Below are 26,068 nucleotides of genomic sequence, written 5' to 3'. Positions count from 1 at the left end.
GCCGCCCCCGGCCCCCGCCCCCCGGCGCCGGGCCCCGGCAGCGCATCGCCACCGCCACGGCCACCGCCACTGCCGCCGGCGCAGCCGCCGCCAGCGACACCGGGCCCGGGCGGCGCGGGGGAAACCGGGTCCTGCTGGCCCCGGCTGCCGCGGGCAGGTCTCGCCCCTTCTGCCGCAGGCCCAGGCCAAAAATCCCCCCAAAACATCGGGGAAGTGCCAGGAGGGAATTTGGCACCCCCGAGGGGCACAGCGCGTTCTCCTCGCTCGCCGCCCGATCCCCCAGAGCTCTAGCGGGGCTCTTTCGGTTGCCAGAGCCGCTCTCGGGATCTTTGTGCTCAGTAGTTCACCCCGGAGAGCTGACTACAGCTTCCAACAGCCACCGGGGCTTGCTTTCAATTTCAGATTGTTTGGCATGTTCTCGGGTAACATTTGTCCTAAAGGTACCCTCGGTGAACGTTGGGAATTGTAGTCAGTTCAGCTCCCAGTACTATTCCCTCTATTGGGGGCAGGACTGGTTGGGGTTTCAGTTTTGGTTTTGTTGATTTTTTTAATCTCCTTAGATCCCAGTACAGGAAGGAGGCTGAGGCAGAATACAGCAGCATAAACCTGTATATTGTCACCTTTGCTAAGACCCCATTCCCTCAATTTCTGATTATACTCTAATTTTAAGCAAGGCTTTAACAGTGATGGCACAAAAACATTTTAAAGTGAACTTGTGCTTTTGGTTCCTAGATTCTGCAGACAGGAATTATGAGTTTCACAGCTTTTTTCTTTGTACACTGCTTTCTTGGAGCTTGCTTTCCTTTCCTTCACTTAGACCATGTTCATCTGTATGCAACAGCCCCAACACATCAGTCCAAGGGTGTTTTTGGCTGAGACAATTGGTGACTGATGCAGGTTTCAAGCAGGCTGGCTTCTGCCTGGCGTCAGACCCAGGGCCCTGGAGAGCTGCTGATTATTCGTAACAGTTAGAACATGAATTATGGGAGTGCAAACTTCCCTCTGGCCATCTGCCACTGGGACTTGGCCTTTCGTGGGGATACACCCCAACAGCCCAGCTTGGGGGATCTGTTGATCCTTGGCCTTGTTCTTGGCAGCATCAGTTAACAGCAGTGCTGCTTTTTGATGTGTGAGCACCTACTCTCCAAGGACTGGGCAGACTGGTGCCTCGTGCTGCCAGCACCTGTCCCAGCACGGTAACTGTTGGCCCTTAGGACCATTGTGATTTTCTTTTCGTTGGTGACCCAGAGGTGGCACCTCCTTTATCTCACAGCAATTCCCCCAGGCACTGACTTTTCTAGTCCTTTTGTCCTTGCAGCTCCACAGACGCTTACACTGCTGGAAAGAAGGATTGACCATAAGGTGAGATGGTTTGGACAATATTGGCCCTTTTAAAAGAATCCCTGTCCCAAGAGGAGCTGTGATTGCACAGATTTGATCATCTCTATTTAAACACAGGAGGGCGTTTAATATTTAAACTGATTGTGAGCACCTTCTGCTGGAAGTGCCTACTACAGCAAACCAAGCCTCCTGGTGTGATTAATGAAATCCATTGTGGCATCAATTTTCATCTCTAATGCTTCCTTCAGTGTATAAAACAAAAAGAGATTATACTGAGATGGTTTTAATCTCCCAAACAAAGCCTGAAACAAACCCCATTGCTGCATCTGTTAGGAGAGGGATGAAGAAAATCTATTGCTTGGATGGAGAGGGAAAAGCACATATAAATCAGTGAAATGTATTGTAAATATGCCACCATCTTAGTCAGGCCTCTATACAAGCTTAATGTTCTTTTGGGGACTATTGACTGCAAAACATAACTGTGTTATCTGGAGCAACCCTGGATTAAAGCTTTGTTTATAGCACAACATATTATTGACTTCCACTTTAAAAAAAAAATTAAAAATCCATTGTCCTGTGAATTTAATTATTGGTTTGGCTTTTTAGAAATATGGTATGTTACTGCTTCTAAAACTCCTTTGTATGCTACTTTATTAGTATTTGATTTTGTATGTGTCATCTCAATCAAATACCTATGAAAAACTGCTAAAAATATAACAATGCAGTTTCTTTACAATGAAATGGTGGCATTATCTTTTAGGATCCTAAAATATATTTCAGCTGAGAGCTGCGGCATTTGCTGCCTATAAGTGGACGCCCAACTCCCATTTCTGCTCTTCTTGCCCTGCTTCAGCTTGGTTATGTCCTTTGGAGAGCCTCAGCCCAGAAAATAGAAGAACCAGTTATTGGAAACAAGTCAAATATGAGGTTGTTTTGTTTTAATTGCACTGCTGAAGGCTGATGTGAGACTTCACTCCTCAGGTACTGCAATAGTGAGTAGCTCTTGTGGAGATTTAGATCAGGCATTTCAAGAGCTGACACTCTTGAAACACAGAAGCTTTCTGTGTGTACAGAACAAATGATCTTTCAGCCTGGAAATCACTCCAGGGATGGCCCTTTCTGAAAATGCAAAAAGGCCAGACTGACTCAAGCACACAGAGAACCAAGAGCAAGTGACTGATGCCAGTGATGTCATCACAGAGCACAGAAATGTCACCTTGCCCAGGACACACTGCCTTCTTTGTGATATTAGCAAACAAGGGTGAAAATAAAGCATAGGTGTAAGAGAGTGGTGTAAGAGTCTTTGTAAGAGGGTCAATCATTCTTTCCTTGCTCAGATCAAAATCTTGCATAGTTCTGTATAAACTAGAAAGCAAAAGGTTCTATTCTTATGGGGCAAAAGGGTGGCACTGACCTTGCCTCTGAGTAATTTTTTTCCCTTCTTGCTTTTTTCCATCCCGCAAGCACTGAATTCAGTAAAAAAAAGCCATGGGGAGAATTTGATTCAAGGAGCCATCCAGGGCATCCTGCCAGTGCAAATTCCCTCCGCTAAACAGGTTCCTAATAGAGCAAGATACTGAAACAGGCAATCCAGCTTAAGCTGTGGATACAGCAGTGGGTATTGTCCTTCCCAGAGGGTCAAGGGGAGGTGAACTCTAAGCTGTGCAGGCTCTTCAAGCCCAGTGTCAAGTATATTGTTAGATCTGATGCTTTGAAATCTGTATTCTGCCTTGCAGGGATTTCACTGGTTGGTTTGCTCACAAAGGAAGTGTGGCAGAGGGTCTGGACCTTTGGTGGTTACACCAACAAATGCTGGAACATGTAGGACTGTATGACTTGAGCAGGACAAAGCATTTTTCACACATCAGGAAAGCTGCAAATCCAATAAATGTCCAAGTGCTTCAATCAATACCTTCACCTCAGCTGTGAGGGCAGCACTCAGATAACAGGCACTGCAAGGGATCATCTTTTTTTGTTTAGAGTAAGGGGAGAAAAAGATGTGTTGTGGGAAAGCCACAGCCAGACCTGTAAAAGTAGGTTATTGTCCTGTGCTTTTAAAGCCGACTGTGGTGAGAAAGGAATTCCCATCAACATCCTTAATCTTCCTGCCAGTGGGCTGACAGACTTCCAGGGGAGGCAGCACAAGCTATCAGGTTTCTTTTGCCATTCTCTCTCTCTCTTTTTCTCTCTCCCTCCCTGCCCCACTCCCCCCTTTCTGAATGATGAATTGCTTTATTCTTCTCTCTGTTTTTCTGCACTTAATTTCTGACAAATATCTTACGTTTTCTGGTTGTTTGTGTACAACCACAGCCTCAGCCACAGCCTCCTCTGCTGCAAGAGGTGCAGGCAGCCTCAGAGAGTTTGCAGTTACCCTAATGAATAATTAAAGGACATCTGTGTCTTGCTTGCAAAACAGGCCAGAACTGTAAAGCCAGAGATAAGACTCATGTGTGACCTTTCTTTCTCTTTGCTTCTGTAATGTCCAAACCTATCCAGTATGTGTGTGCCCAGCTTCTCCCTGATGCTGAGTAGAGGAAATACAGAATGGGAAGGTGTATTTGCAGAGCTTGGTAAGGGTGAAAAAAACAGAGATTTATTATTAAACTCTGGAAAGTTTTAAGAAGGGAAAGGAAGTTGTTATGAGTGTTAGCCAAGCAAGATGTAGTAAAAAAAAAGGCCATCCTATTTTTCTCAAGGCTCAGTATCTCCATAGAGTTTCTGACAAGTTTGTTTTTTCCCAGGATTATCAAAATCACATCAGAAAGAACAGAAAGACCACTCATCCACCATGGTGACTCATGGTATTGAAGTCAGGGGAAACATCCCTTGACTGCTAAGGGGGTAAAGCATGGATGACTCAGGAGTGCCCAAGGACAGAACCAACCATGCTGTGCTCACCCTGCCTGTGTGTAAGGAACAGGGGGTGCAAAGGGAAAAGAACAGGAGAACAGTTTGACTTGTAATATGGCATATAGGAGTTAGAGATGTAACTATTTTGTACCATAGGTGTTAGTCTCTGTGAATTGTGAAGTTTGGAAGCATTCTGTAACAGTCTCTCTATACAAAGCTGACAGTGCTGGGAACAAGCAGAACTACTCCAGACCTGGAGGAGTTGCATGGCCAATATTTCAGGCCAGCTTGATCTGTTTGGTATAGTAGAGGAAATGTATTTGAATTTCTGTCTAGAGTCTTTGCCCCAGAGGTCCCAGTTGCCCGTGATGGGCTGCAGCTGCGATGTCCTTAATTGGGCTGCAGCTGTGACCAATGAAGGTGACTGGGATAAAAGGGGGTGGGATAGCCAGTTAGGGAGAGTCTTGGAGGAGCCTTGACCTGAGAGAGAACAGCATGCAGAAGAAGGAGTCAGTGAAGATCTGCAGCCATGAGACTGCACCAAAGAGGTATGGACTTTAGAAATCTGATAGAACAACAATATGGGACTCTAGAAATAATAGAACAACAACAGTTTGGGGTACCCCACCAACAATTTGGCTTTGGTTCACAGTTGGCCCTGATCTGACACACATGCTGCCTTGCACCTGAGGCTCCTTCTTGGCTTACCATGATCCAGGGAGACTCTGGACACAGGATCCAAGCTGGCTCCTTAGTGGGATGACCTTCCAACACTTGTGCCAAGAGGGCTCCCATCCTCACATGCCCTTGTGCCAGCTGCTGGGATTGCAGTGTGACACTGCTGGAGCTACTCAGAGCTGCTGGAGAAGCTGTAGAGAAACAGAAAATATCTCAGGGACACAGTGAGCAGAACAGGGTGCAGAGGAGAGCTGGGCTGGGGAGGTACAGGGTGGCATGAACACTTACATGTGACACACAAACCCAGCTGTGGGCTGGCTGCTCCTGCAGCCCACAGGAGGAGTAAAGATGTAATGGTTCCATGGGAGATGTACATCTACATCTAGACTGGTGCTGTGTTTTTTTAATGAACTAGGTGTTTTCAGCAGTGGGTGTGAGTTCTCCCTCTTGAATCTTACCACATGACAATGTTTGCCAAGCCTTTGTGGAACAAACACTCCTATTAAGATTTAAAAAGTAGCTTGTGCCTTTGCCCATATTAAGGCACAAACTGAGAGAGCTGTTCTTGCTTGTATTTCTTTACAGCAAACCATTAAGTCTTAAAATTACCTGTCATGGTGGGGGCCGTGGAGTTCTGCAACCATTAAATGATTGGACATGACTTAGTGCTTTGTTGTAGGGAAAAATTCTTGTTCACTATGATCTCTCTGCTTCTTAGGGATCTGCTGTGATTTGTAATGACTTGTTTTAGGAATGCTGGTCTTTGATCTGGCATTACTGGATTGTAATTGACCATGTTGACACAAAGCAATGGTGGGGGTTTAATGCAGCCTCTTTCACTCACTGTTGTGGTCAATTATTTCATGATAATGGCAACTCTGCCAGGTATTTTTGCTTCATTGAGCAATTATGTTGTTATGGAAACTGGTATTCTATAAATTATCTGAAGAGAGGCCTGATTCACTTCTTGGGAACAAGAAATTTTAAAGTAAAAAGTACAGGATAAGAGGGTTTCTCATTAGCTGTGTACTTATTTGTGTAATTACTAATCCTTAGAGCTGGTAATTTGCACTCCTTGGTGCAAATATCAGCACCTTCGTGTCCCTGCAGGATCTGTCACATCATTAGGAGTCAGACCATCCTGCCCAGGGGGAGGCATCCTGGGTATGTGCGGCACAGAAGCTTTCAGAGGAGCTTTTGCAGCACCCATTACCTATGAGAGTAATCCCCTTTCATGCCCTGAGCTGTTTCCTCAGCACTTTCCAAGAGCACGAACTAGATAAACATGTGGGTGGAAAACCATTGAACAGAAGTAATTAAGTTGCTCCTGGTGAGCTAAAGCTCATTCTACATGGATGAGGAATCCTGCATTAGCTTGAGGTAGTCAGTGCTATTCCCCAGCATCTTTCTCCTTTTTCACACTTTCAAACTGAGATTTCTTCTGGTTCTTTTTAACAGCTGAGTTACTAAAAAGAACATTGTCACCTTTTCCACGTTCAGCTCACAGGACAGGGGACACACTGCCTCCCTGGGCCCCAGGAGTGCTCTGCACTGTCAGGAGCAATAACCTCTCCTCCTCTTAGCTCTGGAGGCAGCTGGAAATCTGTCTTTGCTGTGTCAGCCTGGCCATGGGGAGACCTGCAAGTACCATGGAACCAGTCTCCAGATGATGTTTCCCTGAGTAGTGGGGTTTAATTTGGGAGGCAGTAATCAACCTTGCTATAAAACTAGCCAAGTCTTGATTTCTCCAGAAAAATGAAAATCCTGTGTCTTCTTATGCTAGTTGCTGGTTTCTAAATTCCCTTCAGTTTTGTCAGCACCTTTCTGTTTCACAGAATGGCGAGTTGCCAGACTGGTGTATCATCTTCCTGGGGTCTGCTGCCCACGTAGCAGGTATTCAAATTCAAAATAGCAGACTTTCTAAGAGTGCAGGACAGCTTCAGCTGGCAGGAAAAGATCTGGGTTTCTTACAAATGTGGTTACATATTGGTGTATGAGAACAATTCACAATGGAATGAAACCTGCTATGAGTGATTTCCATTTTAAGCTCATGTTATGTATAGGAGTTTTCAAGAGAAAAAGAATTGCCAAATAACAGCTAAGACATACTGTTGAATTATGGGTATTGCTTTCTGCTGTTTAATTACTTGCAGACTGCACTACCCTGTTGGAAAGGCAGAACAGTTTTCATCTGGCAAAAGTATTTCTGTAGGATTAGAAAGTAAATTATTTTCCATCACTTGTACTGCTCAGAAAACCAATGTATCTTTTTTTGCCCCATTTGGGGACTTGAATCACAAACAAAAGCAGAATGTAGAAAGCTTCTTTATGTTCTTGTTTTACTGCAAGCATAACTCTGTACAGCACTGTGCAAAGATTCCTGGATGTGGCACATGGCATCTGCTTTTGGAGAGGGAGCAAAACCAGACCTTTCCCAAAACTACACACCACCCCTCCCTGTACTGTCTGCTTTCCAAGAGTTCAAAGCTCTTCACAGAAACCATAATGAGGCAACTCTAGGGGTGACATTGTCCTGTAATCCCTGCTCCCCTTTCACAGAGGGATGAGGAGAAGCCAAGGCAGTAACTTGCCAACAGTCCCCAATGCCAAGGCATGTAAATCTCGTGATCGAGTTGTGACCTACACTCCTAACCCTTAGATCTGAGTTCCTCTTCAAGAGCCAAGTCACAAAAGGAAAACAAAAGAGTTCCTGTCAATATCTCTTTGGAATGGCTACACTGCTTTGGTTTTTGAGTCAGACTCCCAAGGATCAAGGAAGGAGCTGCTGTAACACAGCTGAAGTCACAGATATATAACAGTGATGGTATAAAACAGCTGAAGAGAACAAGAGCAAGAGAGAAGGTTGATGCTCCAGAGGGCTTGAGATCAAAACATAAGCAACATGGAAAACATGAAAGAAATTGGTCTTAAATACTAGAAAGGACCAATGGAGAGAATGAATCCATATTACAGTAATTTTACTGGTCCACTTTACAGTAATTTTTTTAGATTTAAAATTGTGAGATAAATTATTCTTGTAATTTAAAAAAGTATTTCTTTATTCCTGCTGGGAGGACCTAGTTGACATCAGTTGTAAATGTGTTAGGACAGAAAAATCAAAGTGTTTAACTGCTGCGAGGCACTCTCATCATATCATAATGCCTTTTGAAGCAGTAATTCAATGATTGATCAGAGGAGATCTAATTAACTGACTGCATTATATGAAAAAAACAACCATGGAGAAAGCTGTGATACTCTGGGTATCACATTCATCAGAATCTTTGCTCTGCTGCAGGGGTGTGGGTGTTCTAAGGAAAAGCCAAACCTTCATTCAACAGATCACCTAAAAATAAACCTTAAGATTAAAAGTTTCCTTTCTCTTTCTATCCTGCCTTTCCCATATTATTCCTTTGCATACTTCTAGACATTTTAGGAAGTGCATAGACCATATTTGTCACTAAAATATTCAGCATTAAGCTAACTGCTTAAATCTAATATTCACCCACACATTATCTATATGGGGGTGAAATTAAGATGTGAACATTACCTTAATAAAGTGCCTTCTATTCTTGTTTCCCATTTTTGCATTTTGCTGTACAGCATTCAGTGCCTGCAGGGGCAGGGTGAGCTCAGTTGCATTGGGAATGACATTTATGAACATTTAGTGCAGCCTTGGTGTGAGTTCACAGCCAATGTCTCCCATGGGGTGTGTGAAGGCAGTGATGTGACAAAAAGGGAGCCAGATACTCTTCACTGGGATCAATGAATACATTGACATGCTGTTGTCAAAAGATAGGAAGATTGGGTGCATATTTTTCTTACTCAATGGCCTTTCATCCTGGATGTAGAGACTGATAAAATCCACAGCAATCCAGGCTCTGGGTTTGGCTGAATGCCCTTTGGTCTGTGATTCTCCTCTCTCTTGGAGATCAGGTTATTTTATAAAGCTTCACACCTTTGCCTGCCTAGAATGATATGAAATCAGTTTTGTTGAGCAGGAAGGGAAAAGTCATAAAAAATAATATTTTGTACATTATTTCAGTGCTGCGGGTTAGCTTGCCACTTATTTGGGTATCTGGCTTCTTTCAGTAACACTGTGATATTAAAAGTATATCTTAGGATGTTTTTTCCTATTTAAGTAATTCTCTTCTAAGTCGGTGTCAGATGTAGCCTTATGTGAAGAATTTTGTTTTTATTTTCACTCACTGTTTCATATAAACCCATCATATAGACAGATGAGTTTTGCTTCCCCAAATTTACACTTAAATGAAGACATTTCAGTGAAGGCCAAAAAACAGAGGCAGCAACTACCTTCCAAACATTCCATTATTGAATATCCTTGCAGAAGAGCCTGTATGGCTTTCCATTCCACTGTCTGCTTCATAATCCTTGTTACTCCCTGGGTCAGTTTTGTGCTACTCAGTATAAAATACACACTGTGTCAGTTTTACTCCAGTTATTTAACTCCAAACCTATACACAACTTGCTGAAATATTTATGGGTTTGCCCTTCAAGTGTTTTTGTTTGTTGAGTGTTTCAGAACTTACTCAGTGGGAAAAAGGAGATGCTTGCACATAACATGATATGTCTGCAGAGTTCAGGAAATATTGTCTCACTTTTTGAAGCACACCAACATCCCTGTCCAGTGCAGAAGCCTCCTGGGAACTTGCTGTGGGCAAGAAAGGTAAGAGCTTGCTGTTATTTTTAGTGTGTCTGTACATGCGTCACCCTTGGTTGCTTCTCTTTCTCTCCTGATGACTTTTCAGCTCAATAAGTTGTAGCATAAATAACCTGCAGTGCTATAGCCACCAGAAATTGGAAAATCATTCAGCAGCACAGCCTAAGAGCCACCTCCAGCCAATGGGGGAAAGGCCTGTGGGTCAGGGAGGTGATTTATGGGAATCATTTCTCAACTGCTATAGAACTAGCAACTAGAGTTGGAAAAAGAAGCTGGAATAAAGGAATCTACCTCTATGGAAAAGTGCCTCACTCTGCACTTCAAATGTTTTATTTTGAAAGCTGGAGATGCGTTTATAGAAATTAAGATGGGGTTCCCCAGTGCCAGCCTTTTGTATCTATTATTCTAACATGCTTCTATTGAACTCGTCTGGCTTTCTGCTACCATTTATTGTATCTATTAGTTGTTAGTCTGTTGAACCCTTCCTCTATCTCAATTTTTGAAGAATAGGAGCAGTTTGAGTAATTGGAGAATGCTGCCTAGGCCAGTGATTGTGTTTATAAAACAGAAACATTATGTTCCTCTTTATTTACAGTCATTGTAAATGGAAAATGCATCTATTGTTTGTGTTGCTCTGAAATTATGTATTGCTCTTTCAGACACCTGAGGACCATTATCACCTCCTGAATTTTTGTGTTTGTCTGTGAGAGAAAATGCCCTTTATTGTCCTATCTCAGAAACACCATCTCATCAACTGGGAACCAATTTAGAATTCTTTTAATTCAGCAGATCATTAGAATATATATGACACTTCCAGGGAAAATTAAACCATGTGGAAGCAATAAAAGACTGGCAGTTATGTCTGATCAACAGTAATAGTCCAGCATCTTGGGAGAAAATAATGTATTTTAATTCAAAAAAAGCCTATCAACATTTAACAAAGCTGAATTTTGTATTTTTAGCCCATTACAAAATTACCAGTATTTGGTTTTGTATTGTTTTTTGTGCGTTTTGCTGTTGTTTTGTGGGTTTTGTTTGTTTTGTTTTGTATTTTTTTGGTGGGAATAAGGGGGAAAGAGTGAAAAGACAGACAGCTGCAAGGACTTGCAGCACATTCTAATGCTTTATTTTGTTTGACCTGATTTAGCAAGCTTCCTCTGTTGAAATATCATCGTCTATGTCGGGAATTATGTCAGGAAGCACAATATGTGCAGTGTGGGTGAGTGAGCTTGCAAAAACTGTCAATGAAGATCAATTATAGGAATTTTTGAATTACACATTAGATAAGAAGCAGATGACTCCTTTTCCCTTGCAACTGCGCTGTTCACTATTTTAGTCCAAACTCAAATGCAGCCGTAGAGGCAGTGCCGATCTGTCACTGAGCGTCACAGCCTGCCCAGCCTTATTGATCATTCTCTTCTTTATGGCTGAGGTCCTGCAGAGCCCCGGTTTTGGCACAGAGCTCTGTGCACAGGAAGCCAGAGAGCAGCAATCCACTAACAACCCAGGATTTATATGCAGCTTGGGCAGAAATGGCCCTTTACAAATGACTTGGTAGGCATGAAAAGAAAAATGCTCTTTAGGAGTTGCCATTTTCTGGTGTGTTGGTACTGCTGAATGATGCAGTGGGGGCTGTGTGTCCTTCTCTCACATCACAGCTGGGCAGGCAATGACAGGGGGAGGCAGCCTTGCTCCTGCACCTTCACTGTTTAGAAATACCTTGGATCAGACTCTTCATTGGATATTTCTGAATGTGGAATAGCATTTTTTTGCCCCAAGAGGCTGCATATAAGGGGGGAAGACTTTTGCAGACTCTACACAGCTGTTGAACACCACTGCCAGCATTTCCTGGCTCTGCCTCTGGCTCAGTTTGGAGCTGAATTCCAGAAAACAAGTAGGATTTAAAGAACCCTTTTTAAGAGAGAAGTAGCAGTTCTTATTCACAGGAACTAGATGATACATCATCTTTTGAGGCTGGGATACTGAAAGGCATCAAAATGAAAGCAGGGAAACATAGAGAAGAAAGAGGTGCAACAAACTATGCAGCCTGTGTGCAAATCTCTTTTATTCCAGCATCTTGTATTCTAAATAATCTTTCTTTTGTAGTATCTGTTCATGGAGGAATAGGTTGATGCAGAACACAGACTCCTCCACTGATTTAAATGCTGTTTTCTGGAGGATTTTAAGTGGTAGCTGGTTGTTAACAAATAAAAATTACTTAAGATAAGTTTTAAAGAAAATTATTTATTTTAGTTATTGTTGGTTTTTGTCATTTTGAGGTTGGCTGTTAGGCTTTTATTGATAGCTCTTTGGTATGAAAAGCTGACTACTTTCTGCTTCATGCTTAAAAGCTTTAAGATGTGGGGTGTGCCAAGTCTGCACCTTCCCCTCATTTCCAAGGGACTAATTGATACTAATTGTTCTCATCCACTGGCAGAACTCATTAATGCTGCATCTGATCCATTTCAAATTTCACAGAAGCAATACACAAGATCCATTGCTCTGAGGAAAACTGGAGGGCTAAGTGGTGAGAGGAATACAAAGAAGAAAATATTCTACCTTAATACCTCTATAATTCAATTATAGAGGAATTTGAACCAGTAGCATAATCCCACCTTTCATTAAAAAATTCTTTTCAAAACAAAAGTCGACCTTCAGTACTTTAAAAACACAGGGGGAAAAGCAGCCTAAAGCCATTTTTTATTCAGGAAATGTTTATTCTACAGAAACTCTTTCACATGGAATTTCCATTCCTCTTTCAAGATTTGTATTTTTGTATCCAGCCTTTGGCTAAAAATGGCAAAATGCAATTCCTTGGCAGACCATGAGCATTGCACCATTGCAACAACTTCCCACCTTCCCATTTTTTTTTTTTTTTTGAGGAAGAATATACTGGGTTTGGAGCCTTTTCTTTCCAGGTAGTAAAGGAAATTTCAAAGTGTGAAAAAACAATGTGAGCCAGGCCAATCACCATGAGAAATGGTGAAGAGCACTCCAAAAAAAGCAATTTCACCATGCAGCGACCTCCAAAGCAGCCAGAAATTGTCATTCACTTCCTTTATGAACCTTAAAATACTTCACTGTTTGTCAGTGTTATTTCTTAATCATGCATTCATCACAATTCTTAACAGGGAAAAGCTGTTTAAAAATGAGAATCCCACCACAGTGACTGTAAAATATCTCCTGGCCTCCAAGCAAACATTATAGAACTAATTCTAGAAGGATTAAATAAAGTAACATGTAGGCTGTCATTGCCGAGCTCTTCGGGACAGGAACGAACGCACCCACTCAGAGCAAGAACATCCACAATCCAGGAGGTACCAAAATCGTGATTCCAGATTGAAAAACAGGCAGGCAATCAAATCCAAATTTCTTTTAGTCTCACCTGGAAGAGTCCTTTGACATTAAAACTGTCGTGGCCTCATCTGCTGCTTTTATTTATACTCTGCACAAAGTGCTACTATTGTGCTTTTTTACCCTGTTCCCACTGCCCACCATGCCATAGGGCTGCAGAGCACACATTAGTGGTTACTGGAACTTTTGGAATAAATCTTCAAAGGAAAAAGACAGAGTTTATTTCAAGTTCAATTACACCAAGAATCCAAGTCTACCTCTGTATCTTAAATCATTAGAGTTAGTAAAGACTGGCTTTGTTTTCTTTTAAATAGCTGGCATCATTTTAACAGACATATTTTATTTAATCTATTTTATACTTAATTTTGATACTTCAGTCTGATGGTATATTTGTTTTTGTAACAAAATACCTGGGCACTGATGCCCAATCCCACAAACAAGCAAATTATTGCTGTAGCTGAGGAAAGGATGTCTTTTCTGTGGATTTGTTGATTTAAGGCAAAGAAAAGAGTCCTGCTGTGAACATCCAGAATTAATTCACCCTAGGAGCAACATATGATTAAATTTTAATAATAAGTTTAATTGTGCTCTCAAAAGAATTCTGTCTCTTCACCATACAGGTATTGCTGTTCTTTTCTTCTTTTGGAATCTAAGTAAAATATAACTGGGTATGGCCATTTTTACATTATTATTTTATCTAAATTCCAGAAGATGCAGTTGCCATCTGATAAGCAGCACCTGTCCTGTTCTAGGTTTTATCTTGTAAACCAAAGTTGCCTTCCCTTCCCATCAATGAAAACATGCAAGTGGTTCTTTAGGACATTTGAAACAAAACATTTTTTTATAATGGCTCAGATACTTTATCAGGTTTGCTTTAATTAAGCTCCTGTCACCTGTTGCTGTGCAACATGTAATTCCCATTAAGTCATGACAAATTCAGTTTTCAGCAGCTCCAGGAGATGTTAATGTGAACACATCAATATTCATGTCTCTTGACAGATTGTGAGGTTTAATAAATTGCTTTCTATAAAATCATTTTTGTGGAATCAGGGATGTTCCTCTGATAGCACAAAGCAAGCCTGAAGCTGAGATATCTAAAATATCATTTGCTTTTCACTGCATCTGCAAGTTAATAAATTATTTCTCTGGAAAGTAATGAGGGATTTGTTTTAGGCTAAATATGAAAAAAAAAATGTAGAAGACAATTAGGATTAAAAAAAGCACTTCACTTTCATGAGGTTAAACACTCAGTTTGCACATAAAGAAAGATTCTTAGTGACCCACTTCTGTTACTATTTCATTTTGGTCACACCAGAAATTTATCATGATTATGTTTTGGCTTACAGGGAAATTCAACATATGGCTGTGTTAGGAGAGTGTGGTCACAACTGAGCAGTGTGTGCTGGAATGAGGAACCCTCAGAACTGGGATTTGGTCTGAAGAGCATCATCACATATGTCTGTTTGCATTTTTATGAATAAATCAAAAGAGAGATGACAACTATGTATCTAATAGGAAGGCCCTGTGTTTTAAAAACTGTTTTAAAAACTGTTTTAACGGATTTTACTTCTGTAAATATAAAAAAAATAGAAGCAATACATAAAAAACCCAGTGAACATTAGCATTTGTATAATACAATTATTAGCATATTACTAATACAAACAAAAAAAACTTTTAATACTTTAGTCAAAATAACCTTGAAGAATATTATCTCTGTGCCTACCTTCTAGTGAAAGTCTATGGAAGAAACACCAAACAGCCTTTCAGGTATTTTGAAGTTTCATTTCCTTTTTGCTTATCCCAGGAGGATGACAGCAGAGTGGTCTTTTTCCAAAAATTCTCAGGAGGAAATTAAAAATACTGCAGAAGGAAAGACAAAGTAATTGTTTTCCTGGTGCTTATTTCTCTTTGCCTTCATATCTTTGATAAGGAATTTACTTCCCTCTTCCATAACTCTTCTTCCCAAATCTGTGTTTTGCAAATATTCCTATCCCCTGTAGTGTGAACGACTATTATGTCAGGTTGGATAGTTTGGGAAAAGAAAGTGGAACAAAATGTGTCAGGAATCTAAGGATTATTTAGGTCCCTTTAAGCAGTGGGAGAGCTACACTAAGCAAGGGTTTATGAGAGCATTGGAGTCAGCCAAGTTAAACCCTTTATTTTGGAACAGGCAGTGGTAACCCAGGTGTGATCAGGGCTAGGGCTGAAGAAAGACCTTGGTTCATTACAAGCTCTTTTAAATATTGGTGAGTTAGAGGAAGGGATAGAGCTGATAAAGGCAAATTCATTTTTTGTTTTCATATAGAATTAGAGATTGACATACAGATTAGCCATGGTAAAGGCCTTGCTGAAGAGCATGATTTATTTCTGGCATCCACATCCCCTGGGAGCCTTGGCTGCAGACCCATCTGCATGTGCAGCATCACAATTTGGAAAGAACAGAGCTGGAAAGGTTTGCAAGGTAGGACAAACCCCCATTTTTTGGTCATCCTTAGCTCTTAGCATTGTGACAGCACAAGCCCTGTTTATTGTTTTCTGAGCACATATAAATTCATTAGCACCTTGGGCACAGCCACCAGTGCTCCACAGATGAAGAGATTTCCAAGTAATGCTGCTGTAAATACAGAAGTTCACAGCCAGATGGTGTTGGGGGGGACTTGGCAGCTCTGTGCCCATTAAAATATGGTGAGGTTAGTTAGGATGAGGATCTGAGCACCAGGCTCTTGGCAAAAACCTGGAGTACCTGCCTGCCTGGTCGTTTACTTCTCCATTTATGGGGTATCTTAGACCTCAGGCAAGCCTGAAGGATGTTACTGTGACAAGCAATCCTGGGAACAGTCACCTTGCAGCAGCATGAGGGAGGAGAATTTGGGCCAAGGAAACAAAGGGAAACCCCTACTCTTATAATAAAATAATGTCAAACAGATGGTAACCAATTCAGTGCATGGTGAGATGTCAAAACATGTTGAGCACCATATTGGGACCTGCTTAGGGAAAATCACAGTGCTATTTATTCTGTTGCACTTTTGAACAACCTATTAATTTAATAGTAGGAATAAGCCCTTGCTTTGTACAGTTGCAGGTCTGCTGCTGCTCCTTCCAGTTCAGTGAGGTTGTACCCAGGAGCAGCTGTCAAGTTCAAGGAGTGATAATTTGGCTGTTACAAAGGACTGGTGCACTATGATTCCTCTTGATAAAAATATCAAAGGTAGGAAGGAATCATCACTTTCACTCTGAAGGCTTCAGATCATCAACTTAAACAAAAAGAAAATATGTGTTCTTCAGAACAGGTATGTATTTCTTTTTTACCTGAGACAGTAGAAATGGGTACTGAGGTGTTAGCACTGAAACTGCAGGGTTTTTCTTTCTCCTCTCCTCATCTGCCACTTCAGTTGTTTTCTTAGCATTTGATAACAGTTCTAGTGCAACTGCATTTTTATACTACTATTTTATTTTGCTGCTAGACTTTTCCTGTTTACCTAAGTCTGTTACAAAGCAACAAAGAAGGACAAAAACCAGTACGTGGTCTTGAATCACGGCTGCTTCTAGCAAAATATGCATTTAAAGCCCTTCTTAAAGGGAACTAATCTAACTTGAGTCCTCACCTAAATGATGAGGAAAACTCTATCTGTCCCAAAGGGTTTTAAGAGCCAGCTTCTTTGCTTGCAAACACTCAAAAATATTCTTTATTTGGAAAAATGAATTATAAATTAATTTACTGTAAATCAATAAACTGATGCTATTGCTGAACCTGTTGGGCAGCTGAGAGAGGCCCGTGGTCCAGCCAAGCAGCTCACCTGGCTGGTTAAATTTGGGATATTGTGTGTTCATGTTCTGAAGGGAAAGGGGAGCATTCATGTACATGAGATGGGACCCTTAATGAGCCATATCCTCTCCCAGCGTGGATGAGCTGTTCCACAGCACCCTGCAGAGAGGAGGGAGGGAGAATCAGCCACACCCTGTGATTTGAACCCAACAGAGAACTGAGCTGTTCAGGACAACCCAGGTCTTCTGCTGCCCCCATTTTCTAAATCCAAACTGATGTGCAGATATGGTGATATCCCCAGTGGAATTAGAAACAGTGGGGATGTCTAACAGTAATTCTGGCAGTTAAAACAGAGGGGGTTAATGATATTTGTTGAGGAGACAGGCTGGACAGAGGAGCCTGAAGGTCTCTTAGTTTGGATGGCAGACTTGTTCAAAATCTAGAGTAGAGCACCTTTAGACATGGTTGGGCTCCAGTATCAGGGCAGGATGTGGCATTTCACTGAAATGCACTACCATGGCAATTGCCCAGTTCATGCACAGGACGCTCTTTACTGCATTTCTATTTAAGAGCTGATCTCCCTGGGAAATGCGGATGTGGATGAGACACAGCCAGTCACAGTGTCCTGAGTGGAGTCCAAAACCAAATTGGCAGTGCAGGTAGTGGACAATAAATTAGATTTTAAAAACTCTTTCATGCTTTGTAACTTGAAATGAACCCAGCTATGTAAGTTTCCGATGAGAAATACACCACAAATATGTCAGTGTTCCAGGGGTGGACTGGGGAAGGTGAAAGGTAAAATGATTTGTAGGAAGTCAAATGTAATGAATCCATGAGTGCATTACTTGATCAGCAAGATGCCAAACTAGTATTAGCATCATTAAAATGAATGTAAGAGGGCAAACTATCTTATTTTATATCACTCACAGCGACATGATTATTTTTAAGGACCACGTCACGGAGATTTCTGTTACCAGATCAAATCTTGCCCCGACACTGTCGCACAAGGGGCTGTGTTTTGCACCCTTGTGATGTCTGCAGGTCTCAGCAGTGCTCCCTGCCGATGTCCCACGGACATCTCCGCACGGATCCGTCGGGTCTCTCCTCACACAAGGTCATCCCGCACCCCACTGCACCTTCTGATGAGGCCTCACCGACACAGGGCTGCCGAGCTAAAGGCCTTTCACCAGTGCCTCACTTTAAAGTTAATCACCCTGTATCTGAATAAAACGGCCGTACAGAAAGGGTCATAAAGGTCAGGCAAGCATTTTGCAGAAGGAAATTTAAAGCTTCTGAAAACCTTTCCATTTCCCCTCTGGCTGCCCTACCTGGCAGCAGCTACTGCCAACTATGACGTCTAGGGTAGGGTTGAGCCAGCTTCACTTAGAACCACTGGGAATGAGTCATTTTTCACTTTTAAGATGCGGCACAGGAAAATAAACAAACAAACAAAAAACCGTGAAATACACGACAAGCGCGAGCAAACCCGTGAGGGCAGCGCCAGCGGTGTCCGAAGGCCCTCCTGAGCTCCCTCCGGAGCTGGGGAAGCCCCGCGGTACCGGGGTCCCCTCAGGCTCCCCTCAGAGCCCCGCGGCCGCTCCCGCCCTCACGGGGCTGGCGCCACACCTGGGCAGGGCTTCCGGCCCCGCCGGCCTGCGATTGGCCCGCGCCGCGGTACCAGAAGTGACGTCAGGAGCCCCACGCCCACCGCGCCGTTCAAACGCTGGCGGCGGTAAAAACGGGGCGCGCGCGGGGATCGAGGGCACCTTGGGGGCTCCGGGAACGGGGCGATCCTGAGGGGGAACGGGGCTTGGAACAGGTGGCGCTGAGGGGGGAACGGAGCTTGGGATGGGGCAGCTCTGAGGGGGACCCGGGGCTCGGGATGGGGCAGTTCTGAGAGGGACCCGGGGCTCGGGATGGGGCAGCTCTGAGAGGGACCCGGGGCTCGGGATGGGGCAGCTCTGAGAGGGACCCGGGGCTTAGGATGGGGCAGCTCTGAGGGGTCCGCCCGCTGTAACCTCCGGGGTCTGGGGGGCTATGCGCCCTCCCAGCGAGGTGGTGGGGTCACTGTCCCTGGAGGTGTTTAAGGAAAGGCTGGCTGAGGTGCTGAGTGCCACAGGGAAGGTGGCACGGTGGGGTTTGCTCACTGGATGGTCTCTGAGGGTCTTCTTCAATGTAATTGCTTCTGTGCTTCTCCCCACTTTAATTGCTGGGGCGCTTCAGGTGTGTTTAAACACATAAATTTTGTCCCCGAGGAAAAGTAGACGTTACTTAAATTCCATCTCCTCTCATCCATATTTTTTGCTTAGAGTCAGCCAGCCAAGAGCTTCCTGAATGTCCCTGTTCCCTTTTTCAGGTGCTTGTTTCAATGAGATAAGCTGTAAAGATGCTGAAGTTTAAATGTGGAGCCCGAAATCCAGTCGAGGCAGGACCAATGGAGCCCATCACCAGCCGAGTGTCCCGGCTAAATCTGCTCTTTCAGGTGAAGGACATCTGGCCTGGGAGCAGCTGATCTTGGTTTTGTCCTTCTCCATCCCCAGGATCTCAAAATACAGCTTTGCTTGTTTGGATGCTGAAACTATGCCTGTGTTGTTCTTTAGGGTAAAAGAAAGGGGTAACTAGGTGAAGTTCAAAGTTCACCTGGTTTGCACAAAATTCAGTGGATAGTAACTGGTCTTATGTTTTGTGCATCTGCTGATGTTTTAGCCTGATAGTTATTTCCACTTAAAGATGGAATATTGCTTTCTGTGCCCTGTAATCTTCAAATTTTCATGAGTGAAGGAGCTGTGGGTTTGTCCTAAGATGAATTTACCTAAGGGGCTGCTTTTTCATCATCTGAGGTCCAACATCTTTTCCTTCCAGAGCTACTGTTGATGCTGATTTCTTCAATTGTTTGTACCATGAACAGACCTGCATGATGCAGTGTCAAGGAAAAGGCCAGTCAGATCAGAGTCATCAGGAGGATATAAATTGTTAAAATTTGAATCATAGCTTTCTTGAGACTGGTAGTTTAGTTGCTTTGAAGAAACTTTAAAGATTGCTTTGTCTACAAGAAAAATACCTGTAGCAGCTATTACAGATAGTCATAGTGAGTTGATATATTTACCTCACACTTCTGTATCATTTGCCTAATTTCTGAAGTAGTGGTTTTAAAATGGATATATATTATCTGCTCTATACATCTGTTATTGATTTGAGGCTTTTCATTGTTGTCTGAGACTCCATCTGCTGTTGCTGCTTTTTTTTTCCAGGGGAAGCCACTCTTTGTGACTCAACAGCAGATGTCTCCTCTCTCCCGGGAAGGCATCCTTGATTCATTATTTGTTCTTTTTGAAGAATGCAGAAACCCTGCTTTAATGAAAATTAAACATGTTGGCAACTTTGTCAAGAAGTGTAAGTTTGTTTACACTAATTTTCAGGTGTCACTTTATAAAACACTTCTTAAGAATCTGGATGTTAGAGTAATGCTTTAGTTGCTTTGATTGTAACCCAGGACTTTGAGCATCTGATTTTTTGTTGGCAGAGTCAACTCTGCAAAGGGGATCTTGGCAATCTTGGTAAGGATTTGTTCAGGTCCAAGAAGATCAAATGCAAGTGGCTTTTGAAGTGCTGTGACTCAAATGTGCTTCCTTCTTAGTCTGTACTGTATTTATATTTGAAGAGGCACTTTCTTGGAAAGTGAGTACTGGCTACAGCAAAGCTCTGAGTGTGCACCACAGAAGGGTCTCAGAAGTTGAGAGCAGGGTGGTGACTATGAGAAGAAAAGATTTGAGAGAGAAACTTGGTAATCTCTGGCTCTTTCAAAATACCTTTTGGATTCCATGTGTTACCCAAGTTCTGCATGTGTAGCTTGTAAAGAGTATTTCTGTGCTTCAGAAATACAGGTCCTAAAGGAGTAAATATTTTATTGATAATGTGCCCAGAATCCTTTTGGAGAAGAGCAAAGAAAATTTCCATCAATTTTTCCATTAAGATGTAGCAGAAAGACATTTGATTTCAAGTAACATGTTGTGCCCCCTGTTATGATTCCACCCAATGTTTGTAGTTATTATTAGCAGACAGTAATTTTCTGCTAGTTTGAAGAATTTTTAGAACAATCTCCCATGAGTGACTGATTATCACAGTGCATGCTGGCTGGAACTAGTCAGTGGAAAGCTTGAGCTGAATATCTGCAGTAAATGCCTCTGGTAGGTTGTTAGACAATAGACTGGTGCCTCCCTCAGGCAGAGGAGCAAACCCTGCCCTTGGACTAGAACTTGCTGGGTAAAGCCATCATGTTTAGGGAATATACTTTGTGTTGATAAAGGATGGCTGGAAAGAAATTAGGAACCAAAGAGGTTCTCAGCCTCTGATGTTATGAATGGGACAGAATTATGGTTGCCATGGGAACTGTCTTAGCATTTCCTGATCCTTTTGTATGTACCATATTTCAGACTTAACTCTGCATTGATACAGTCTTTTTCTAGTTCTGATGCATGCTGTTATTTTTAAGAAGCATATTCTGGAAAGATTTAACATTTCTTGAGAATCTGGAACTGAATGTTGGGATTTTTTTGGTTTTGGTTTGCTGGAGCTTTTTTAATTTTATTCTCCAGTTTCGATGTTGTCTCTTTTTTATAAAATGCCAGTTGCCAAATGTAAAAATAAGTGTTTTATTTTTATAGATGCAGAGGCTATCGCTGAACTAAAGGAACTGCAACCCAGTGTGAAGGACTTTGAAGTAAAGAGTGTGGTTGGCTGTGGTCACTTTGCAGATGTCAAAGTAGTGAGAGAGAAAGTCACTGGTGATGTCTATGCCATGAAGGTGATGAGCAAGGAGTCCTTGCTGGCACAGGAGCACGTATGTATGTTTTTCTCTTATGAGACTAGGAGGATAAATTGCAATTTGTTGAACACTTCCTTTCTGTCACTATTATTAGAACTGAGTTAAAAATATATCTTGAGAAAGTTCATCCTACATTTCAGTGAAGCAATAAATTTGTGAGTAGTTTTGCTGTGTTTAAAAGTCATTATCACAGTCTATGGGTCTGTTGGGTGAGGTGCCATCCTCAGGTACCAAAACATGGCCCTTGTTGTAAAGAGCTTCCCATCTAATTATAAAAAAAGAAAAACAGATGATGAAAACACTGAATCAGTATTGATCTTGTTGAAGATGGTTGGAATTTTCAGACAATCTATTCATTAAGGTTTTTTTTTTTATTTTAAAGAGCGAAGTAGAATGTCAGGAGTGGGTGTGAAGGCAAACTGTGGTGACTGGATTTTTATGGAGAGCCTCTCGCTAGCTTGAGAAATGTGTTACTTGGAAACTTAAAAAAGGGATAATGGAGGTTGTTCTCATAGTTTGGTGAGAAACAGAAGTTAATCTTTGCTGACATGAGATGACAAGTAGGACAGAGATACTCCATGAGAGACCTCATGAATTTATACAATATCTGCATCAGTTGTTCCCAATACATGGTGCACTAAGGTTGCTCCTGATAGCCCTCAGCATTGTTTGTGGCTAGGAGAAATGGAGCCTGACTAAAATTACCCTTTCTGGGGCCCAGATTGACAAGAAAGCAAAGTATGGTGCTCCCCTCACATGGCACTTGCTCAGGAAACAGCACTTAATAATTTCTGTGTAATTTTTTTGTGATGTGTGCCAAGTTTTTCTAAAACTAGGGGATTATAATGTATTCTGACTCCCTCTCATCATGATGTAACTGAACACTTTTTTGGTAGGTGTCATTTTTTGAGGAAGAACGCAGCATATTAGCTCAGAGCACCAGTCCATGGATTCCACAATTACAGTATGCATTTCAAGACAAGAAAAATCTCTACTTGGTAATGCCTAGTTTTTGATTTTCTCCTCTACTGAACACCATTGTTGTTGGTTTATTAAAGAATAATGTGATGGTTGAAATGTGCTTGTTTTCTGTACATTTTCCTGCACTGTTTGATATATGCCCAGTGCCATACTGGGGAGTTGAATGGAATATCTTGTATATCTGTTCCTTTAAAATTGTATGTAGGTTATGGAGTATCAGCCTGGAGGGGACTTGCTGTCACTCTTAAACAGATATGAGGACCAGCTGGATGAGAACATGGTGCAGTTCTACCTTGCAGAGTTGGTTTTGGCCATTCACAGTGTCCATCAGATGGGTTATGTCCACCGGTACGTCAAGGCTCCTTTGGGTGCTTCTGTATTCTGGCCTCTTTCAGTATTTCACATGCTATGTCAGAGGACAAAATGAGAAATTAATCAGACTCCCAACTATAATTGTAGCTCAGGGCATTAACTTTGATGTAAAGTTCAGACCAATATCAAGAAAGGATTGTTACATATATTTTTCTGGAGGCTCAGTAAAAAGAAGCCTTAATGTTGCACTATAAAAAATTTAAATATTTTCCATGGACTGCTGCTTTTGGCACCAAATACTATGGGGAATTAATGTAATTGTTAAAAATGGTTGTGTGCTGATTGGTGATCAGGGCAGCATAGGAAGTTGGAGTAGTTAAATATCGCAGAGTTTTCTCTCAGGGCTTGGCGACAGTTACTGTGTGCATTTTCAAATCATACTGGTATTTAAAAAAGCTCTTCCATTCTGAGGGTGTGGAAATGTTAGCAAGTATATTATGTTCCAAGAGCTTGTAGTGGCTGCACTTAGAGCATGGGCTGTGGCTTTCTAGTGCCAGGTCACTGGCTGAATTTGGAAGATGTACAGAATAAGTTGTGAGGGAGTTTGGGAAGAAAAATATAAAATACTTGACTGTAAGTCAGTTACAATGTGGTCAAGGTGCAAAATCACCTTCTCCTTTCATCTGCTCTCAATAATTATTAAGCTTCCATGAAATGAGGGGAGCTGTAATTCTTCCATATTTGCTTGGAAACAGGGCAATTTTTGGAAAAAGACTCCCACTTGAAAGGCTTTATGCATGTGGTTGAGTATAGCTGAATAGGAATATCCTGCAATCTGGATGTGCCAGTAGGGAATGGTCTGGAAAGGTTCTGATTGCTTCCTTCTGGCCTACAGGGACATCAAACCAGAAAATGTTCTTATTGACAGAACAGGACACATTAAACTGGTGGACTTTGGGTCAGCTGCCAAAATGACAGTAAACAAAACGGTAATAATGTGGATTTAAACTTTGTCTGTGCCTTGTTTGGATAGTCCAGTTGAAAAAGGAAAACTAACTTGGTATCTGTTCTTTGATTACACCTTGCTCTTCTCTTCTGCCTTTCTTGCCCACTATGGAATCTATTCACAATTGTATTTTTCCATTTGTGAATGGCTTTTCAAGCATGAGCTCAAGTGTCTTTTTCAGCCCTCAGCAAATACATATTTGCTTATTAAAATGTTAATACACAAGAAAGCAGACTTACCTGCTTTTGCACTGGGATGCAAAGTCATACTTCTACAGGTTCTTACAGCTGTTCAATGCTGTGTTTAAAGGGGACATGGATTTATAGTTGGAATGAAAATTGTGCCTGTTGTAACTAAGTTCATGATTTTGAAGACTGGGGAGCTCTTGATCAAAATGAGTCACATTTAAATATTCTGGGCTTCACTCACCACAAAGTACTGCATCAAATCTAAATCAGTGGAGTGTTTTATAAGTTGCTTGTAAGTTTTGTTAACTGCACACAACTTCAAGTGAAAATTTTTAAAATTTAAATGTGTCTAAGTGAGAACATGAAGTTCTGCACCATATTTCTGTCTTGTTTTACAGTTTTTATTTTTCCATAACATTTTCTTTGTAATGTGATTCTTAATATCCTGGTTTTCCTTGCTCTTACATTTTCAGTGCTTCTCTGCATTGCATTTTCCTTTGAAATTTTTTCTTCACACCATCGCTTCAGTCACTCATAGGTTTTTGTGTTAGCCTCCCTGCAGTTTTGTTTCATTCTTTATGCCACTCAGTACAAAAATGATTGTAGCATTGGCTCCTGATTTACCTTTTCTAAGCAGTCCAGAAATTCAGATATTAGTGCTTTGCTGTTCATGAACACTAGGTAAAAAGATGACAGAGAATGTAATGAGGGCAGGAATTATTTCTGTCTGAACTTGACCATTTTTGAAATTTCAACTATTATATCCCTGTTAATAATAGTGGAAGCAGAGCACGTTTGCTGTTTAAAACAAAGATCAGTTTAATATTTCTGTGCTTTTTGGGATGCTACTTTTCTACTTTAGCAGTTTGTACTTTATAGTGACAATTAGCTCTGATAATTTGACTATATCAAATAGCTCCCTTTGTTTATCAGTGGTTTCCTTAACCTGGTGCTTATTTGCTGAACAGCTTTGGTTAAAATTACTTTCTTAAAATTCACATGGAGGGCTGAAAATTACGTCTTGTTAAAAAAAAAATAGAAAAAGGGTGGGGGGGAAAAATAAAACCTTTGTTTTATTACCAAGAACGTGGTACTAATGCCATTGAACACAAAGTGCTGTAATTTCACTTGGTTTATCTTTGCTCCCAGGTAAATGCCAGGCTCCCAGTGGGCACACCTGACTACATGGCACCAGAGATGCTGACAGGGTTGGGAGGGGATGGCAAAGCCTCCTATGGCCCTGAGTGTGACTGGTGGTCCCTTGGAGTCATTGCCTATGAAATGATCTATGGAAGGTCTCCCTTCACTGAAGGCACTTCAGCAAAGACTTTCAATAACATCATGAACTTCCAGGTAGAGAGATCTCCTTCCCTGTTCTCAAGTAAAAAGGCTGCAACTGAAGGCTGTTTTTCTCAGCTTTACATGACAGTTTATGGATGTGTCTTTGTCACGTTCATCAAATATTTGGAATATATGCATTGTGTTGTATTTATATAGGCATTGTAGGTATCAAGTTATTTTTTGTAACAGGTGTCATCATTCCCAATTCAAAAAATTCTATGGCCCACCCTTTGGAAGTTTGTGAGAATTTTCTGGGGAAATATCTTGTTTTACTCTTCCATTTGTGTGTGCCATTGGCCATTGTTCAGCATAAGATGCTGACCTGGGATACCATTTGCCTGGGTGGGAATGGTTGTTCCTGTGTTCTTATCTTTACTGCAGTAAATGCATATAAAAGCCTACTTGGATAAAATGCACCATGCTTTTATTTGTGTGCTATAAATATTCATCCTTTGTACCTGACATATCTCAGAATAATGAAACTTAATCTTCCTGTTCTGAGCCTGTTTTCCTACTGAGCAGAAATCCATTTCTTTCTAATGCAGAGATTTCTGAAGTTCCCAGAGGATGTCAAAGTTAGCAGTGACTTTCTTGACCTGATCCAGAGCCTGCTCTGTGGGCAGAAGGAAAGGCTGGGTTATGAGGATCTCTGCTGCCATCCATTTTTTTCTAAAATTGACTGGAACAATATCCGTAATTGTAAGTAGAATAAAATTGTATTTATAAACAATTTCTGGGGTTTTTTGGT

At 41.7% G+C, this 26,068-nt stretch overlaps 1 protein-coding gene across 1 annotated transcript; it reads left to right on the top strand.

Annotated features, from left to right (window-relative positions):
* Positions 1-21,147: 21,147 nt before the first annotated feature.
* On the top strand, positions 21,148-26,027 carry DMPK (DM1 protein kinase). Its single transcript, XM_071445798.1, has 6 exons — positions 21,148-21,507; positions 22,389-22,490; positions 22,679-22,821; positions 23,681-23,774; positions 25,129-25,332; positions 25,866-26,027. The coding sequence occupies exons 1-6, from the start codon at positions 21,268-21,270 to the stop codon at positions 26,025-26,027; spliced, it is 945 nt and encodes a 314-aa protein (XP_071301899.1). The 5' UTR covers positions 21,148-21,267.
* Positions 26,028-26,068: the final 41 nt, after the last annotated feature.

This window comes from Agelaius tricolor, unplaced genomic scaffold (assembly GCF_023055355.1).
Source record: "Agelaius tricolor isolate 1412-34295 unplaced genomic scaffold, bAgeTri1.0.p SCAF_20, whole genome shotgun sequence".
NCBI classification, from domain to species: domain Eukaryota; kingdom Metazoa; phylum Chordata; class Aves; order Passeriformes; family Icteridae; genus Agelaius; species Agelaius tricolor.
The sequence above is the reverse complement of the archived record's forward strand: the minus strand, read 5'-3'. Positions and strand labels throughout refer to the sequence as shown.

Coding starts and splice junctions, on each gene's coding strand:
- DMPK (XM_071445798.1), top strand. CDS start 21,268: ATGTTGTCTCTTTTTTATAAAATGCCAGTTGCCAAATGTAAAAATAAG. Junction 22,491..22,678: donor ACAAGAAAAATCTCTACTTG/GTAATGCCTAGT, acceptor AATTGTATGTAG/GTTATGGAGTATCAGCCTGG. Junction 23,775..25,128: donor AAATGACAGTAAACAAAACG/GTAATAATGTGG, acceptor CTTTGCTCCCAG/GTAAATGCCAGGCTCCCAGT.